The following is a 20652-nucleotide window of genomic DNA, read 5'->3' as shown; positions in this document are numbered from 1 at the left end:
TTCTTGGAGTCACCCGGCAGTAGAGCACACAGGGAAACTAGGACAGATGAGGGGTAGCCCAGGGACCAAGTATTCAGGGAAAAAAAAATAAATGTAATGTGGTTCAAAAAGAGGGGCCAAAAAGTAGGTACCTGATCCGCCATCGTCTTGAACTCTCATCCTTTGTATATGCAGGTTTGTGGGAACAAATTCTAACTTTTTATCTGCTTTCAAACTGCTTGCTTTAAATGAGGGACCTAAAAAATGGAATATGAGAAAATGAAGGTTACCAGCAGATCATGAAGAGCATGCTGCTGCTGCTGCAGGAAGGCAGGCATATACTGACTGACTTAGAAAACTCTGAGTTGCACACGAGCAAGTTTCGTCTCCAGTGGTAGGCTGGAGGGCAGCTCACCAGCCAAGAGAACCAGCTTCAGAAAGCTACAGGAGTAAGGAGGCCATGCCTTCCACGAATCAGCCTGCAACTCAGAGATCTGAGCCTGTGCCGCTCACACTGTCAACAACTCTAGGTAAGGCAATGGGTCCGTGCCAGAGACCACCTGTCTCAACCCTAGAGACTGTCCCAGTCCAAGATTTTAGAACAACTGGTTTGGCTAGAGTAACACATCTCAATCCTAAAAATTGATGGCAAGGTCTGCTTGTTCCCCCAGGTCCACAGGAGAGCAACAGAGCACAACTGCAGCCTCAGGGGCACACAGCTCACCAGCAACCCGTGTGCCAGGCTCGTTAGGAAGCCTGGTTGATGTTTTATAACCACTCTCCACAATCTTATTTCTCTGATCAGAATCTAGAATCCGTAACTAAGAACCTTATGCCTACCAAACGAAGGGATGACAACTGAAATGATAATCAGAAGAAATAAATAGCCCATTTAGTGAAAAACCATGAATTGTACTGTCAGCCTCAGATGGCAGCCCAGCAGCTGTGTGGTTTGCATTCTGTCACAGGAGTTTACTCCCTAGAGTCTGATACTCATGCTGAGCCTCTGGGCCAGCAGCCTGGGTGTCCTGGGACCTAAGGAAATGCAGAACCCAGACCTGATTTTTAACGAGATTCTCAAAGTATCTGGAAGCCACTGACATTTGAGCAGCTCTCTACTCTAGAAAACCCGAGGCTGTGTGGACTCCACTTTCCTGGGTAACACTCATCGAGCATGGGTAAGTGCCTAGGTTTCCTCAGCAAATGCTGCCACTTCTCAGTGATACACTTAGACTTGCTCTTCCGGCTCAGATCCAGCCTATGCACCACCATCTTGTAAGACCTCGGTTTGGCTTTTTTCCACCCAAAGTTGTGGACAGGTTCACATGTTCTTTGCCAAAACTACATGAAGGGCTTATGATTTTTTCCTTTAACCCTAAAATATTATGTAGAGAGGAAGAAGGGAAGAATATGAAGACAGAATAATTTGAAGCAATAAATAGCAAAAAAAAAAAAAAAAAAAAAATTATTTCCAGTCAGGATAAAAGGGAAATGAGTTAAGAACTGCTTTCTAAGTATTTTGAAAATCAAATGGCATCTTTAAAGAATAAAGGGTGTAATGTGGGCTGGGGAGGTACCTCAGGGGAGTGCTTGCCTAGCATGCCTGAGGCCCTGGGTTCAATCCCCAGCACTGCCAGAAAAAAAGAAAAAGAAAAGGAAAAGGCAAAATGTTTGCACTTAGCTTTCTTTTTTGAATCTTTTGACAACTGCTATGTTCAATGAATATCTAAACAAGAAAATCTACAAAACTGCTTTGCCTCAAAGCAAATAGCCTATATCCTTTTGGTGGCTTCAATGGTATTAGATGAAGAAACTACATGAACCAATAACAGCTTGTAATCTTATCTCCCCTAAATTTCATTCTACAGTGGTTGTGTTGGCAGATAAGAGCAGAGAAGGACTTTTCCGTGCAATTCACATTTGTTATTTTAATTAACATCTGAAAAAAACCCATATGTGAAAGAATTCATACCTACATGAAAATCTATTTTTAAAAACCCACTCAAGAGTGTCAGTGAGTACGTGAGCCACCTGGGTTCCAGGTCTCTGGTGGGGCAAGTGGGAAGTATATGCGCCTGGAGAGGATGGGCCACACCCACCTTTGTACTGATGGAGGTCGCTCAGGTTCTCCTGGTATGTGAGGATCACTGTCTGGTACTGGGTGACGATCTGGCGCCTGAGGCTCTCCCAGCAAGGGGAGAGCTCCCCCAACTCCTCCAGCTCACAGACTCTGCAAGCGAGATACACATTAGGCCATGGGGCTGGCCACAGACTGTGCACAGAGTAGCACTGGTGCCCAGAGAGGGCCAGGTCAGCAGTCACACTGCCAGTCTAAAGGGCAACCAGGGAGCGGGAGGACAGACGGCTACATGAAAGGCAGACCCACTGGCCACAGCGGGAAACAGACAGAGAAGCTTTCATAGGAACTCAGATAACTGCTCAAGGGTTACAAAGACAGGTGTCAAGTACAACTCCACTATGGGACACCGCTCAGGCACAGGCAGGACCTGCATGCCATCCTCCACATCAGAGAGCACTGGAGGCATGTGAATAACTGCCAGAGATCATCTCCCCTCAGGGCTATCAGGACAGTCTCCTCATCTCCCAGATTCTGATGAGGGGTAGGCTTTCTGAGCTTCTCAGCTACAGCCTAGGGCTGGCTCCTAGCAGCAGGGCCCAGAGCTCAGCTAATGCTGCAGCCATGGACCCTCTGTCTCAAGGTCCTCCTCCCTGGATGTGGGACAAGGACCATGAGGAGCTGGCACCTCGGCATAATCTTCCTTTCACTGCTGTGGATATGAGGAACTGTCTGCACCTGAAAGTGGCGCATTGTGTCATTAGCTGGTTGAATCACACTGCCCTTGCCTTGGGCCTCATCTTCTAGATGTGCTTGAGGGAGGGGATAGGTGAAGGGGAAGAAGGGAAGAAAGAGGGATTGTTATCTTCAGGAAACTCCAACTTATGTAATAAGCACAAGCTCAAATATAAACTCCTTAGTTCAACGGTAATAACTACATGAGCATAAAAAGCAATACACAAGAAGAATTAAAGAAAAAGGATGACTGTATTAGGAAATGGGACTGAGGAGGGATAAAAGCTAAATCCCTCATCACAGAAAGGTAGTAGCTAATCCCTGAAGACAATTAATGACAAGAGGACTTGAAACACACAGTCAGAAACACAGTACTATGCACCACACCCACGAAAAGCAACAGCTTCCATAAAGGATATCCGTAGCAAGGGAAAAGTGAATTTAATAAAAGTTGTCTTGTTGTCTTTCATGCTTCTGTTCTATGGTGTTGATAATGAATATCATTTTAGAATAAGGAGTGGAAATGACAGCCTGGGACAGACAGAAGACAAAGTCTGCAGGCCTTAGGACTGATGGAGTATGCCCTGGGATAAGTGGGGCTGAGGGGGAGGGACCCTTGCTCCAGGGAGCCAGAGTGCCTAGACAGGTCCTCCTCAGTCCTGTGGAGGCCCCACCTCTGTGGCCCTAAGTTAGGAAACCACAAGGCAGCTGTTTGTTTCAAACTTCCTGAAGGCCAGAGAGAGAAGGAAGAAAGGGGAAGGGCAGGAAGAAGTGCTGAGTTCTGGGCACACTCCAGGTCTTCTGGACACACCACCGTGTGAAGTCCTGCCCTGAGAGCTGTGATACAGATGAGCAAGCAGAGGCAGAGACTCAGTCCAGTGCACCTTGGCCCACCATGTCTCGGGAAGGAAGGGACACCATGTAGGTTGACAAGTGGCTGCCCCTCAGTGGGGCCTCACCTGGCTGCATCTTCTTCCAGCAGGAGCTTCACAAACTGCCGGGGCACGTGTAGGGAAAGCACACTCTCCGCCATCTGCTCCAGGATCCGCAGATGGTTGCCATCGGTGGTAGGGAACCGATACATGCGGCAGATGGCGCCCCCGAACACTGAGGTAGAAGGTGGGGAGGTAGAAGTGGTGGATGAGACCTGCCTCCTGGGTCCTTCCACCCAGGCCCTCAGCAATGCTGATGCTCCCAAGTCCTCTCCTGTTCTTCCAAGGGAGTCACCAAGCCACTGAGCCTCAACGTTCCTCCCCTGTGACAAGCAACTTTTTTGACCCAGAAAAGGTAACTAACTTTAAATTGCAAGGGGCTAGAGGTGGGGAATGGCAGTCACTAAACCAATGTGAAACAAGAAAGGGTGAAAGGAGGAAGAGACCCTTCCTCTAGGTATTTCAAACTCTGTGCACTGCTGAATTAATGGCACATTGATGAGCAACAGGTAGGTGACAATCAGGGCCCAAGTAGACAAGAGCACCAACCAAGGAAGCTGTTTACCTGACTTCAGTAAAGTGTCTTTCCGCAGTGAGGCATATTTGGATCGGATTCCCAGGGCCTCAGTCAAGCTCTCATCAACAGGCAGAACCATCTAAAAACAGGACCAGGAAAGCATGAGACCCGGCCTACTCCAGTGCGCTCAGCAGAAAGGGGGCCTCCCGCGCCACAGAGGAGCTCTGGAGTGGGCTGCCCATGCCAAGGTCGTTCCCCTCCCCGGGCACCTGGAAAACTCCACGCACACCCTATTTTCCTCAGAGATGCGTCTCCTCACTCACTTCATCTTGGGTTTCAGTGGTGTGGTGTGCCAAACAAAAGGGAAGGACATACGATGCCAAGACACATTCTGAGTAAGATGAGACACCTTCAGACCTTACAACCAGGACTACGCAGTGTTGGAACTCTTAAATTAGAGCTCTCGTTTGAGGGCTCAGGGCTTCTGAGTGAGGGATGGGCAGGAGGGTGCTTGCTGGAGAGGAGTGGGTCCTGAGGAGATGGGGTGTACGAGGTGATTATGGGGTCTGTGTGTGTCTGGGGAGAGTTATTACCAAAATCTAAGGGATGACCTGGTCTCAACAGCCTCTCCACTCACACTCTCAGGCCGAGTCCTCGCTGTCTCCTCCTCCTTGGAGCCATGCCTGGAGGATTTGAGTGTCCTGCAGGGCAGCTGCAAGGAGCAGGCACAGAGGCCCAGCCCCAACATCAACTGACTGGCCCTCCCAGTCCTTCTGAGGGAGAGAAGGAGGTGACCTACTCACCCTGCCATTGACAGTGTCTACAGACCGGGTCACAGGGGGCCGCTGATCTGACTTCTCCTCCATCTGCCAGCCGATCACGGTGATGTTGCCCACACGATCACTCTCTGCAGACCTGCAATAAGCAGCGTGCTTTGGTGAGGGTTGTCACTGTGTGTCTTCTCTGCTTAAAAGCAAAGTTCAGTCATCCTGAACTTTTCAGGGGTCCTGGGAGTGGCAAGACCCAGCCAGCTGGTTAGTCAGTCACCTGTCACTGCTATGTGCCCCCTCTGGGAGAAGCACACAAGGAAACCAGGGGGCACAAGAGAGGGCTGCATCTGATGGGACAGTGTGGATGCGCCTGGTCAAGTAGGAGGGGGCCTCCCTGACGAGAAGCCACCACTGGCCCTGGGGGTCACTGCTCAGGGGTGATAGGGTGCATCTCAGATTCAGGGATAAAGAGTATCTTTTTCTGGCAATGGACCACTTTCTGCTCCTTGCCACCTCACCCTCAAGGCTTCATGAACACTAGGCCTAGGCTGAGACTCCAGGCAAACTGAGACCACACAAGACTGCCTGAAGCCCCTGCATCCTGAAGTGATGTAGCCCATGCCACCCCAGTCCTGGTTGTCTTTACCTGCAAGGTCCCTCAGGGTGGATGATGGCTGTGCCCATCTGAATCATCCATCAGAGCCCCAGGAACACCTTCGAGCCCCAAGTGTTTCATTTATGATGTCTAAGTCAGTCTGGTTCTAAATTTTTATCATATCTAATGACCATTTCCTTTGTGACTTTCTCTCACTGCTCTCATGCCCAGAGAAGTCCTTGAGCTCCTTTTCCAAAGGAAGATGTCCACTTCTCACAACTAACTCTAATCCAACTAGATTTAGTTCTGGCACTTGATCTACCTACATTTTTCCCTCAACAGCAATTTCCCTCACATGACCTCTAATTTTAACCAATATTCTTCCTTTTCCTGCACTGCGTTCTCCCTACACACCCAGGACTGCTGCAGGGCTCTCATCCTGTGGGCAGACTGGACAGCCAATGCTCCCAACACTGTCATTACTTATGGTAGCTTCCAAATGTCTCAAAATTGCAGAGACTTTGTTGAATTTTCTTTGCTATTTTAGATTATTCCCCTAGGCAATATATGTCCAATTTTTACATGATTTTGAATAAAGAACAACATGCCAGGGTTTTGGTGGGAACTGCCCCTAAAGTCACTTGGAGAAGGACTGACATCTTGACACCTTTCATCTTCCTGTCTAGGGATGCAGTAGGGGTTTCCCTTTCATTCATTCACTCATTCAACAAACACTTCCTGAGCACAGCCCTGTTCTAGGTGGTTAGAATAGCAATGAACAAAGCAGAAAAAAATCCTCCCTGTATAGAAGATTATGTTCTACTGGGAAAGGGAAGATGACAGCTACATTTAGTATTATCAGGACTGTGCCCTCTAGATCTGATACAGCTGTGCTCATATGTCTGACAGACAGCACGCATTTCTATCCTGACCGGCTCTCTGATGGGCAGGGTGGTTCATCTTGCCTCACCTCAGCAGAAAACACCGCTGGCTCAGACCTGCCTCTGGGGAAGCCAGGGTGTCCTCTCAGAAAAGGAAGTAGGGCCTTTCCCCACCTGTCCCTGGACCCACAATTCCAGAGCCTTTCAAAGGAATAAGAGCAAATACCAACCTTAGTGTTAAGTGTAACCTGTGATGCCTGTCCTGGAGCAGATCTTTGACAACGAATGTTCCAGAGCCCAGTAAATACATCTGAGGAGGTGGGGGGGGGGAGAGAAGCATAAGTGCACTCATCTGCCTCTGGTCCAGTTGCCACACCCAGGGGAGTGGTGCTGCTTCCCACAGCCATCTCACACTCATCTTAGAAGCCCACGAGGAGTGCTCAGAAAGCAATTCCCAAAGACAAATGTGTTAGACATGAGTTGCTTTGTGAGCCAGTAGTGAAATCAATCCTGTGCTCACCACTCACTCAAATGATTACATAACTGTAAAAATGGGGAGAAAATTCCACGAACCATGGCATGTTACTTAACTGTTCCCTGAGATCTATCTTTGACATCATATACAGATAATTTGATTTGTGTCATCTGATTGATAAGAGAGTCTTGAAAGAAGGCAATGCTGCTCAGAAATATAGGATTATTGGTTCCCTAGAAGAAAAAAGAAAATAATCAGAGTTGGATTTTTAAAAAAATAATTGTTTTTGAAGTAATCTAACGTTTTCAGAATGAGAAACTAACATTTTACTGACTCGGAGTACCTAATATAATGGCAGCATGCGACCAAAAATCTGCTATCCCAAAGAGGAAAATGCAGTCTGCTGCAGACTGTTAAGATCCAGACACAACAAACAGGCCTGCGGTGCAAGTTGCTACTGTGGGCTGGTTTCTAATGTTCCCATTCAGGAGGAGGAATTTTGTAAAGTGAAACTGTGTTCCACATGCACACCTATTCTCAGTGTCACGGCTTCAGATGTGCTGTACATTTGGACTTACCACTTTGGGATGTTTCTTTAAGATGTACAAACAGGGAGGAAGAAATGGCTTATTATTTCTAGACTCCTCTGCTTGGAATAATTAAAGCTTGACTTTTAAAAGCTATCTCCTTTTAAAAAATATTTATTTTTAGTTGTTGACAGATCTTTATTTTATTTATTCGTATGCGGTGCTGAGAATCGAACCCAGTACCTCACACATGCCAGGCAAGTGTACTATTGCTGAGCCCCAGCCCAGCCCCCAAACTATTTTTCTTTTAGGCCCAGCTGCTAGTTTCTAGATCATAGGTGGCTATTTCCTGGCAACATAGCCCTGCCCCTCAAGGCTCTACATTATCCTCTTTCTCAGGCAGTGTGAAACACCATAGCTAAACTGTATTGTTTCCTGTTTGCACCTGCTGTGATGCTGTGATGTCTGGGCCTCTGGCTGGGTTCTCTCTGCCGCTCCAGCTCCAGTCTCTCCATGTCTGCTGGGCAGTCCCTCCTGGGGAATCTCCCTCCATCGCCCATGGTAAAGCTATCTCTGACTCTTTCCAAGCAGGCTAAACACCTGTGGGCCTGCTTTGGTGCCTCCTTCTCCATCACTGTCAACCACGCAGCAGCCATGAACTTCTACAAGTTCCACCTCCTGAGCCTCTCTCACATTCATCCCTTCCTTCCACTTCCTCCCTCTGCCAAAGTCAGGTCCTGCATAACTCCCCAAAACACCTATCCAAATTAGGACACCTGGTCATGTGACTTCCCTGCAGCCTGCAGTTGGCTGGCTGTGTGCCACATCACCAACTCTCTGACCATCCAGTCCTTCTGTCCTTGCCCTCCTTGCCTGAGCCCACACAACGCAGGATAGCTATTCCCAAACCCACATGATGCTTGTTATCATGCTGCCTTTGCAGAGCTACCACTGAACAAGCTCTTCCACATGAGGACCCGCCTCGTGGGCATCACCTGGGTGTCTGTGAGGAATAGAGTCCTGGGCTCCACCATGGACCTGCTGGGGCAGAATTTCATCCATCCCCTCTAAGGAAGCTGCTCTGACTCTCAGAGCTGGATAGGTCGTCGTGTCCTAGCTTGCCTCACCGTGCTACTCTACACTGCCCCACAGTGCTGTGTATGGAGGTGGACCTGTTCCTTTCTGCCTCCCCCCTCACAGGCTGGGAACACCCGAGGACAGGGACTCTGCCCCTGTGTCATTACCTCTCACTGAGCTTGATGTGTGGGCAGTGCTAAAAACCACAACAGTTGACCTAACCTTGGAAACAAGTTTCTAAGAGACTAAAAGAATACTCTAGCTTCCAAAATGTAAAACTGTTTTTATGTAAAATTATGTACTATTATGTCTTTATGTGAAAATGTAAAAATAATGTAAATGCAGTTTAATTTAGTTGGTTATTCTTCACATTCCAAATTAAACCCCATGGAATTTCACACTGCAACTTATGTGATGCATCAATTATCTTAAGGGATTTTGTAAAATTTTTTCAGTAAATGCATAAATTAATTTAAAGTAGAGTTAACATATAGGGTAGAGCACTTGCCTGGCACATGTGAGGCACTAGGTTTGATTCTCAGCACCACATAAAAAAGAAAGAAAGAAAGGTATTGTGTCCATTTACAACAAAAAAAGTACTTTAAAAAAATTCAAAAGGATGTAAAAATAGGCCAGGTGCAGAGGTGCAGGCCTATAATCCCAGCTCACGAGGCTGAGGCAGGAGGATCACAAGTTCAAGGCCTGCCTTAGCAAATTAGCAAGCAAGACCTGTCTCTACTACTAGGATGTAGCCTGGTAGTAGAGCACTTGCCTAGCATGTGCAAGGACCTGGTTCAATCCCCACTACTGTGAAAAACAAAAAATAAAAATAAAAACCAACAAAACTAAGGATATGTGCCAGTAAGAGGACTGATTAATAGACAGAATTCTTCCAAATTTTGATTAACAACCACAATTTTTTTCCTGTAATCCCAACTACTAGGGAGGCTGAGGCAGTAGGACTGAAAGTCAGAAGCCAACCTGGAGAACTTTGTGAGATCCTATCTCAAAATAAAATAAAAAAGGTCAGGGATGAGGCTCAGTGGTACAGTGCTTGCTTAGCATGTATGAGGCCTGAGGTTCAATCCCCAATACCGTCACCTCCTTCCCCAAAAAAGAGCACAATTCCAAATTAAACCCTATGGAATTTAAAAGTAGCAGCCAGCTGGAAATGACAAGGAAGAATTAGGCCTCTTAAGAGGCAATGAACCTTAGAAGATCACTGCTCCAAATACCCATCAAATAGTTAATCAATAACTGTCAAGGACATAGCAAATTAGTGGAATGAAAAATATCAATGTACTGAAAACTCTGTAAAACCAACAACTCACATAAACACAACTGTAGCTAAGATGCTCGGAAAGGAGCAGAATCCGGTGAGGCTGTGAATACCATGGCAGCGAATCCCAGGCCCCCAGAGCACCCACCTCAATGATCTCTGTCTGTGCGTGCTTCGTCCAGAACGCCTGAGGAGGGGTGGTGACGCTCACTGCTACAAAACTATTTGGTTTTCGATCTAGCGATGGCGTATGCAGCTCACTGCAAGCTACAGAATCAAGATGGGAAAAAAACAAATTCTTCAAAACCAGGCGCTGGTTAGCTGTATGCTCCAAGCCCAAAGAAAGCAGACGATGACACTCGGAAGGATAAGATGATCACACTGTCACAGGAAAGTGATTTTACAAATTTCAGTCTTTCCCCCTTCCTTTGCCCTTCTCCTGCCCTGCAGGACAGCAGGCCCACAGCTGCAGAGGCAGGCGGTGTTAAAGATGGCTACCTATGTCCACACAACGGAAAACAGAGCTAGCTCTCTCTCTTGGGGTCCTCCATATGCCCCCAACAGCTGGCCCTCGATAGTGAACTGAATTCCAATCAAATGACCAAGAAGCCACAAGTCTGAAATCTACAATAGGGCTCCACGTGCCTGCATCCTGTGACAGTGTGGCTAACTCTAAGCCCAGCGCCCCCCGCATCTTGGTGTGAGCATCAATGTATACTGGGAATAAAATTAAAATTCTATGGCAAAATAAAAAAAAATTATTTTTAAAATGTCATTGTTCATCTATTCTCCTAATAAGACACATTATGTGCAAAATACTCAGTGTAACTTCTCAGAACTAAAGATATCTTGCAGAACCATTTTGGTTGAAAAATATGATGTGCTATGTACTCTGAATAGTACACATCTCAGATAATTCTATCACAGAAGTGATCCACAGGAAAAACTTATATCTCATTGAATCTAACATGCTCTCTGACATAAAATGCACTATGAAAGGGGAAAAACAAAAACCCACTGTCATTAAACTATGCTATGCCATTGAGAGGAAGTTAAAGAGATGTTAAAATGTGAAAAAGGTATATCTTGAATTTGAGAAAATACACAACAAATCAATGTTCAACAGCAGTAAAAAATAATTAGCTTTTTTGGTGGGATTTTGGTGGGATTCATTTAGAAAAACATAAATGTTCAGCTGCTCCCTTTAAAATTATGAATAGAGAAAAGTAAAATTAACTCAGTTTTTCAAAATGAAAACGTTCTGGAAATAGGTGGTGGTGGCAGGCATATAATTTAACGTCATTGAACTGTACACTTTAAAATGTTTAAAATGGTAACATTTATACTATGTGTATTCTGTCACAATGAAAAAATAGAAAGTCTACCTTCAACTCTAATTTAAAAAAAACATCTCCATGTCCACAACAGGAGGGACAAATGCAGAGGTAATGCAGAAGGAGGAGGAGGCTTGGGATGAAGACAGTAATACAGACAAAAGAAGCAATAATTAGAAAGAAAGAAAATGATGAAAAGAAAAGTCAGGAAAATACAAAGCAATGGAAGGAGGAGAGGCAAACTTGATGGAGGGGTTGGGGTGGGAGACACCTTGCTGTGTTTGAGGCAGTTTGGCTGAGAAGGTTTGTTCAAGAGGCCACTTGGAGGAAATTACTGGCTATCATTGTCCTTTGAAAGGATCTAACCATTGCATACAGCCCACACTGCTCTTTAGGATTCTAATTACACTCTGCCTGCCATTAGCACAGCCACACCAGCTCTTCTGCTGGCACATGCATGTGTGTGCTTTATTTCACACAGCCACTCTTCACTGAGCTATGCCCAGCTTGCCCAGGGCCCTTCTAGTGCTTGGCTTTCCAGTCCTTTCTACACCTGTGAGCTCAACACCTCAGCACTGTTTACACTGCAAGTCTGTGTTCACAACACCTTCTTTCAGCTTTTATGGTCTGAAAATGTCTCTATTTGTACCCAAATCCTTAAGATTATTTTCTCTAGGCAGTTACTTTCTCTAAAACCTTTAAACATCGTGTCTCTGAGTTTCTATTTTTTCTGTTATGAAGTCAACAGTCATTGCTACTCTGTGTTTTTGTACGTGTTTGTGTTCTAGCAGCTTTACTGATTTTCCCATTGACTTTGACTTCCGACAGTTTAACTATGATGTATCTAGGGATATTTTATTTTTACTAGTTCTGTGACTTGCTGAATTTTTTAGCTGGGAAAAAATGCTCACCTATTAATACACTTTTTTATTTGGTAGTTTTATTAGTTGTACATATGGATGGAATTTGTTGTCACATACTTTATATGCATACAAATATATAATATAATTTGTCCAATACATACACTTCTGACCCTTCTCTGTTTCTTCTTGAACACAAAATGAACAGATACTCTCACTTTTTTAATACTCCTTTGTTTTTATTGTTGTTGTTTCCATTATTTTCTGTCTCTGGCTTCTTTTAGAAGTTCTCTTCTTGACTTATAATCTAAGACCATCAACTTTCTCTTCAACTGTGTCAATTCTGCTTCTCAGACCCACCCACAAGTTGTTAAACTTGCTGATCTGAATATTCACTTGGTTCTTTTATGGTTTTTCATTCTCTGATGAGGTGTCAATAATGTCTTTATTCTCTTTATTCCCCTTTAACTTAATGTTATGAACTGAATGCCTGTATCCCCTCAAAATTCACATATTAAAATCCTAACCCCAAGGTGCTGATGTCAGGAGGAGGAGCCTTGGGAGGCCATTAGGCCGCAACAACAGAGTCCTTGTGAGTTGGAATTAGTGCCTTTAAAGAGGATACATGCTCTCCTTGCTCTGATCTTTGCTACATGAGGATACAACAAAATGGTCACCTGCAAAGTCAGCAGACAGTGGACCTGCTGGCTCCACAATCTTTGAATCCCCAGCCTTCAGAACTCTGAGAAATAAATTTCTTTTGCTAAAGCCACTCAGTCTCTGCTCTTGTTCCAGCAGTCCAACCTCACTAAAACAGCCAACAACTTTCACATCCCAAATCTTTGTGGGTTTATTTCTATTGTTTGTTATTTCTGTTTGTGTTTTTCAAAATTCATGAACTTATGCTGCATATAACTTTTTAAAAATTGTTTATAGGAATGACTTGAGGCCCAAGATGGTGCTTTCTTCAGAAAAGACCTGTGATTGCCTCTACCAGGTTCTAAGAAGCACTGACATTCTTAACTTTTGGGAACTGAGTGGACCTGTAGCAAGCGCCTGCTTCTGGTTCCCTTTAATCTAGAAGTATAGTCTTTTCTATTCTAAACCAAAGTGAAAGGAATTTCACCAAGTATCTTTCCCCTTATGAGCCTTAGAAAAATAATTCCCATCACTTTGGTACTGAAGTATCTGAAGCCCTGCTCAGCTTTCTCTTGGGAGCCACTGTGAGCCCTCAAAAAATAAATAAATAAATAAATAAAAAGCCAACAACAATACTGTGTCTCCACCTTCAGCTCCATTACAGAGTTTTCAGTTTCCTGGAAACATGAATAAGATACTTCTTAGATTTTTGCTCCTTTTTTCTAGATTTTTCTCCAAGTTGTCCTTAATGGTAGAATTTGGTTTTTCATTGTCATTTAGAAGCATGTTAAGTTTTTTTCTTTATCCTTGGAATTTACAAGTTTCAAAAGGAGACACCTAGCAGTTGGTGAACATTCTAGGTCTTACATTCACCCTTCTTCCAGGAAAAGATTATTCTGTTACTTCTGGCCTGCTGTTCCTGTTTCTGTCTCTTTTTCTTCTTCTGGGTCTCCTAAGCATTTAAATAATACAATGCCAGATATTGTCATATCTCTTCACTCAAAATGCCTGATTCTTGATATTTATTCTTTGAGCTGTGAGATTGTTCCTTTGTTTGCTTTTATGTGTTTGTACTCATTTTTAGTAGTGTACTTTTGATTTTTTTTAAAAGCTATTTTCTGTAAGATCTACTTCACACACTATAAAATCCACCACCCTCAAGTATACGATTCAGTGGTTGGTAGGGTATTACAGAGTTCTGAAACCATTACCATTATCTAGTTTCTTAACATTATCATCACTTCAAAAGAAAAACAAAACTGCCCATGTGGACTGGGGTTGTGGCTGAGAGGTAGAGTGCTTGCCTAGCATGCACGAGGCCCTGGGTTCGATCCTCAGCACCACATAAAAAATATATATATTATGTCTACCTATAGCTAAAAACTAAATACTAAAAAAAGCTATGGCCATAAACAATCATTTGCCATCCACCCCTCTTCCCCAGCCCTCCAGAAACCACTAATCTCTTCTGTATAGATCTGTCTATTCCGGACACTTTATATAAATGGGATCACACAGAATGTGGCCTTTTGTCTCTGGCTTCTTCGATCTGGCACGGTTTCAATGCTTACTCCTTCTATAGCCAGTATCAATGCTCTACACCTTTTTAGTGATGAATCATGGTCTACTGAATGAGCATACTGCATACTGTTTGTCCATTCATCAATTAAGATATTTTGGTTACTTACACATTTTAGTTATTACAAAATAATGCTATTAACATTTGTATACATGTCTTCACATCTTTGTATCTCTTCATCTCTCACGTTCGAAGAACTTTTTTGCTGGATATAGAATTCTTGGATGACTGGCTTTTCCTTTCAGGAATGGGAATATGTCATCCTACTTCCTTCTGAACACCAGAGTTTGTGATAAGAAATATGTTTACTCTTGCTTAAGGTCCCTTGTACATAGTAAGTCACCTCTCTTGCTGCTTTTTAAATTCTTTGGCTTTTGATGGTTTAATTATAATGTCTCCAGGTGTGAATCTCTTTGAGCTTATCCAACTTGGAGTTTACTGGGCTTCCTATATGTTTTCCATCAAATGTGGGAAGTTTCTGGCCATGATTTCTTCAAGTATTTTTTCTCTCCCCTCCCCTCTGTCTTTTCCTGGAACTCCATTGAAACCTATGTTGGTACACTTACTTGGTGGTGTCCTACACGGCTCTGACACTCTCTTTATTTTTCTTCTTTTTGCTTTCTGTTCCTCAGACTGAAAAATGCCAATTGACCTGTCTTCTACATTTGCAGTTTCTTTCTCTGTCTGTGGTTGGCCTTGTTTAATGGATTTTTAATTTCAATTATTATATTTTTGAACTGCAGAAATTCCATTTGGTTCTTTTTACAAATTTCTCTTTGGTTCTTTTCAGCCTTTGCACTGATATTCTCTATTTGGTGAGATACTGTTCTCATGCTTTTAATTAGTTCTTTAGACAGGATTTCCTTCCATTTTTTGAACATATTTAAAATAGTTGATTTAAAACTTTCGTCTAGTAGGTCAAATAACCTGTGTATAGGTTTGTTTTGTTTTGTTAATTTCCCTGTATATGGACCATACTTTCTTGACCTTTTTGCATATCTCAATTCTTTGTTGAAAAATAGATTTAAAAAATCTACTGTGGCAACTCTGGAAATCAGGTCCCTTGCCCTGCCCTCCCCTCCCCAGGGTTTGTTGCAGCTTTTCTGTTGCTACTGATGTTCACCACCTCTGTCACTCACTCAGGGACTTGCCTCATCTAATTCTCTTCCACATGTGGCCACTGTAGCAACTACTATTAAGCTTAGTGGTCAGATAAAACTGGATAGAGATCTCCTTAAATACCAGAAACCACAAATCTCTGATCTGTGGGGCTTTTGCTAGAAGTTTCTCTGTGCAGACTGGGTTACATCTTCGGGGTTCAGGAAGGCAGTTTGTAACTGTCTTCACTTCCTGCTTGTGCGGAGCCTCAAGGTCATTGTGAGGAGATAGCTCAGCCTCCTCAGGTCTTTCCTGAGCATGTGCACAACCCTGCATGTGTGCCAGCTGCCATGAACATGCCAGAGCTTTTCAAAGCTCCTTATGGACATACCATTCCCCAGCTTTCCCTTTAAAGGCTTCTCCCACCCCCAGTTTTTTGTTTGCCTCAACTGTTAGTACAGCCTCAGGCAGCTGCAATGCTTTAAAAAAAATTACCACTGATTTTCCTACCCACCCTTGTGGTGCTGGGAATTGAACCAGGGCCACGTGCTAAATAGACACTGAGATATTCTTCAACTCTAGCCACTGATTGTTTCTGACATGCTCTCTGGGAAAAAAAAAAAAAAAAGTTGCTCCCACTAAGGGAATTCTGAGGCCAGATAAAGCCAAGTCTCACAAGTGGGGTTTTTTAGGTGACTGCCAGACAGGTCAAATGACAACTCTCTGCAAATAGAAGGATCTCCAACCTCATTCTGTTCCCTACAGTGATTTCTAGGCTACTGGTTTTCACCATGATTTCAGGTGGCCAAAGGATGGGTAGACTGCTGATGGGCTGTGGCTGCTTTCAGAACATAACCTTTCCACAAGTGACATTCTCTCCTAGCCTGATCCCCCCACCCATCCTATCTAAATCTCACCCCGTGCTTAACTACCAGCTCAACTTCCATAGCCTCCTGGAGCTTCTTTTTAGCAGCCCACAGTCCATCTCCTGCTGATCATCACCCATGTCACTCACTCATTTGGATTCACCTCTGATGTGCATGCCTTGTCTCTCTAGCCAGATCATCTGTAATCCTAGCTGAATAAATGTTAAATGCTGAGGCAAACTGGTAAGACACATTGCAAGTGCATATCATTTGATTTAGCAATTCCACATTCAAGAGTTTGCCCTATGAAAATAATCAGCAAAATGTACAAAAAAAAAACTAAGTATGTTAACTATGGTGGTATGTAGAATGACAAATTAAAAAGCCTAAATGTTCAATAATAGAAACTGGTTATAATAAGGAACACAGCTGAAATAATGAAGCAAACATTCACCTATTCAATGAAAGGATGCCAGTGATAGTTTTCTACACCACAAGGGCATGTCAAGAATACTGGGTGCCATTTCTAAAAAAATATCCATCACCTCTGCCACCAGCTGCACTCATAAATTCCCAAATAGAACTTTGTGAGGGTAAAAAATACACATATATTTGAAAAGAGTTTTAAACGAAAATGCCAATGATTATCTCTCTCCAGTAGGGTTTCCTTTTCCTCTGAACACTTTCTGTATGGTTTTACAGAAGTGAGCAATTCTTAAACTCTTAAAATTTATTGATTTTTTTCTTTTAGAAATCAAAGTATTTGCCCACACAAGCACACCACTCCTGTCCACTGTTTTAAAAATTGTGGTGAGAGACGTTCTTCACCGAGAGTCGCCGCGGTTTCCTCCTTCAACAGTGCTTGGACGAACCGGCGCTCGACCCTCACCCCGGCCGCCGCTCAGAGCCAGCAGCCCTTCGCCCCTCTTCACAGCGCCCTCGGACCGCCCCAGGCCTCCGCCGCCGCTCCAGCGCCGCGCCTCTCCTCAGCCGCCCGCCATGGCTACCACGTCCCCCTCGCAGGTGCGCCAGAACTACCACCAGGACTCGGAGGCCGCCATGAACCTCCAGATCAACCTGGAGCTCTACGCCTCCTATGTCTCCCTGTCCCTGTCTTACTACTTTGACCGTGATGATGTGGCTTTGAAGAACTTTGACAAATATTTTCTTCACCAATCTCATGAGGAGAGGGAACATGCTGAGAAATTGATGAAGCTGCAGAACCAACGAGGTGGCCGAATCTTCCTTCAGGATATCAAGAAACCAGACCGTGATGACTGGGAGAGCGGGCTCAATGCATTGGAATGTGCTTTGCACTTGGAGAAAAGTGTGAACCAGTCACTTCTGGAACTGCACAAACTGGCCACTGACAAAAATGACCCCCACTTGTGTGACTTCATTGAGACTCATTACCTGAATGAGCAGGTGAAATCCATCAAAGAATTGGGTGACCCTGTAACCAACTTGCGCAAGATGGGAGCCCCAGAATCGGGCATGGCAGAGTATCTCTTTGACAAGCACACCCTGGGAGACAGTGATAACGAGAGCTAAACCTCAGCCTGACTTTCCCATAGCCGTGCAAGTGACTTCCCTGGTCACCAAGGCAGTGCATGCATATTGGGGTTTCCTTTACCTTTTCTATAAGTTGTACCAAAACATCCACTTATGTTCTTTAATTTGTACCATTCCTTCAAATAAAGAAATTTGGTACCCCCCCCAAAAAAAAAAATTGTGGTGAAATCCACTGAAGATAAAATTCACCCTCCCTTGCTTAAGCTCTTTCCTCCTCTGAATCTAATTAACATGACTGCATTACTGCTCTTGAGCTGCCACATTCAGAAATGTCCCAATTTCTATTACAGAGGATAAGGAGTTTTAATTTAATTATACAATGTTCATCCTTTCTCTCTACTCAATCGTTTCAGCTCAATTTTGTGTTAATCTCACATTCCACAAGATTAAATTTAAGCATATGCCATTTATCATGAGCCACTTCTCTCCAGTATAGACCCTGTTCCCTGGACACCAAGTCATTTTTTCCTCAACATATTCCCTCTCTCTTTTGGGTGGAGCACATGCTCTATAACTTCTAGAAAAAGGAAGTGGGGGAAGTCAATTCATCTGTGACTCTGCAGAGCTGAAACAAGTTTTTTCTGCCCTCACATTCTACTCACAGTCTGCTTGGACAGAAAATTCTAGGTTGAAGATATAATTAAAGGTGTTGCTGCCTGTCTGTCTTCAAGTTTCCAATGTGACTCAGGAGTTCCATGTTAGTTTTATTCTAACTATAAATACAGTTTTTTCCTCCAGAAGTTTTTTGGATCTTCATTTAATTCCTGTGTTCTGAAATTTCACCATGATGCATGCCTTTTTAATCATTGTTCTGGGTTTTGTGAGGCATTTTAACCTAGAAACACATTCTTCAGTTCTCAGAATTCTTATATTATTTCTTGGTAATTTCCTCCCTTGCATTCTTTTCTATTTTCTCTTTTAAATGTTAGACTTCCTGCATTTGCTCTCTAATTTCCTACTTTCATCTATTCTCCCATCTCCTACTTTGCTTTTAAAATTTTGCTTTCTGGGAGAATTCTTTGCACATCTACAATTTCTAAACTTTAGCTGTCATATTTAAAATGTTAAGGACTGATCTTGTTCATCATTTGCTATTCTTTTTTATCATATCCTGTTGGTGGATACAATACCTTCTCTTGAGAATATAAATTGTAATTTCTTTCATGTTTTCTTCTACTTCTGAACCATCTCTGTTTCTTCCAAGTTCTATTTTTTTCTTTCATTTGTAGGCCTCCCACACAAGTCTTTCATTTTGTTTTAAATAAATTTTGAGCTACAATTTTTAAGTTAAAAGTACCCATTTTAAGTGTATAGTTCATTAAGTTTTGGGAAGCATCCATGCCCATACAATTACACCACTATTAAGATATAGAACACTTCCGTCACCCCAAAAAGGGGTTCCTTCTCTTTTTCCAGTCAGTCCTAACCCCATCCCAACAACCACTAACCTGCTTCCTCTCACTACAGGTCAACCTTCCTTGAGGTTCTTGCAGATGGGACCACACCATATGCAGCTTCTGTGTACTGCTTCCAGCTTTTGCTGTGCACAATGCTTTCAAGATTCGCCCAGGTGCTTATACGTATCAGCCACGCAATCCTTTTCCTTCCTGGATGAGATTCCTCCCATAACTAACTATTCTACAGGGTTGAGTTTCCTGCTGATGGACATCTGAGGTGTCTCCAGTGTAGGCTATTATGAACTGAACCACAGTGAACACTCAAGCACACATCTTTGCATGGACAAATATCCACATTTTTAAGAATGGGGCACTGAAGGCCAAGTGATGCTGAGTGTGGAGCTGCTCAGCATGCCTGCTTTAGGTTAGGGTCCAGAAAGCCAGTATGTCTGTCTCTTTGGGAGGAGTGGATGAGGATGAGAGCAAAGTTGACAAGTGGAAGGAGCTTGTTATTCAGTAAAGTGTTCCACTTACTCCTGGCTTCCTCTGGCTTAGCATCCTATCTCCTCTGGGCTGGTGTACCTGGCCTGGAGCCCCTGCTTCTGAGTTTCTTAAGGAAAAATCCCTCTAGTCTCTGCCTGGTTGATGGGACTTAAGATGAACCTGAGCCCAAACTCTGATTTATAACAAGGGGGTATATGGAAATATTCACTGTGCTAGCTAAAACCAAAAGTCTGTGAATAACTTTAGCAATTTGTAAAAAGCAAGAAAGTCCTCCTAAGGTGGTGAGCAGGAGTATGGAATTCCAGCAGAGTTATGGCTGCATCCCCAGATCTCTCACCCCAGAATGTAGCCCAGCACTCAATGTCCACTACAGACCAGCCAGCAAGTCAAGGCTGGGGAGACCCTCTGAACATGTTAAGGAAGGTAAATCTGAAATGGTAACATTTTCCGGATTTACTATTAATTTAATAATGGTTCACTTTTATTTTTATGAGTTTTGCAATTTGTCCAAGTCTTTTCAGGAGGGGAGGGGAGTTTAACTGCCTTGATTTTCTTGGTTCTCAAATGAACACCAGCAACCCCAAGCAGCTCGTGAGGAAACTGGGTCAGCAAGGTCAAGTGGCAGGCTCAAGGACATGCAACTTGTTTGGCACAGTCAGAACTAGAATCCAGGTCACCTGACTCTCCAGAAGTGCCTCTTTAATGTCACATTACCTCCTGGACATCACTGCTGAGCCAACAACCAATGCTGACTATCACCAAGAGCTGGGGGAGAGAGGAGCTCTGGCCCTGGCCCTTGACCCTGTACATTCTAACCCATTTTGGGGGAAGGAGGTTGGGATTAAACCCAGAGGTGCTTTACCACTGAACTATCTCCCAAGTCCCTTTTAAAATTTTTATTTTTTATTTTGAGACACGGTCTGGCTAAGTTGCTGAAGCTGACCTCAAACTTGTGAACC

The 20652-nt window shown here is 43.8% G+C and overlaps 1 protein-coding gene and 1 pseudogene across 8 annotated transcripts in view; one reads left to right on the top strand and one right to left on the bottom strand.

Annotated features, from left to right (window-relative positions):
• Window positions 1–20652, bottom strand: part of Inpp4a (inositol polyphosphate-4-phosphatase type I A) — a 135807-nt gene that overhangs the window by 40023 nt on the left and 75132 nt on the right. For all 8 annotated transcript variants that reach the window (XM_076833208.2, XM_076833206.2, XM_076833210.2 and 5 more), the window contains exons 5-12: window positions 9993–10111; window positions 7078–7194; window positions 6717–6796; window positions 5044–5155; window positions 4289–4379; window positions 3751–3898; window positions 2079–2209; window positions 132–236 (exon numbers count right to left, since the gene is read on the bottom strand). In XM_076833208.2, the coding sequence (XP_076689323.1) occupies window positions 132–236; window positions 2079–2209; window positions 3751–3898; window positions 4289–4379; window positions 5044–5155; window positions 6717–6796; window positions 7078–7194; window positions 9993–10111 (903 nt within the window). The remainder of the gene's footprint in view (window positions 1–131; window positions 237–2078; window positions 2210–3750; window positions 3899–4288; window positions 4380–5043; window positions 5156–6716; window positions 6797–7077; window positions 7195–9992; window positions 10112–20652) is intronic.
• On the top strand, window positions 17125–17872 carry LOC143380252 (ferritin heavy chain pseudogene; annotated as a pseudogene).

Source organism: Callospermophilus lateralis, chromosome 14 (genome assembly GCF_048772815.1).
Source record: "Callospermophilus lateralis isolate mCalLat2 chromosome 14, mCalLat2.hap1, whole genome shotgun sequence".
NCBI lineage: Eukaryota > Metazoa > Chordata > Mammalia > Rodentia > Sciuridae > Callospermophilus > Callospermophilus lateralis.
Note: the sequence above shows the minus strand (reverse complement) of the source record. Positions and strands in the feature narration are given on the sequence as shown.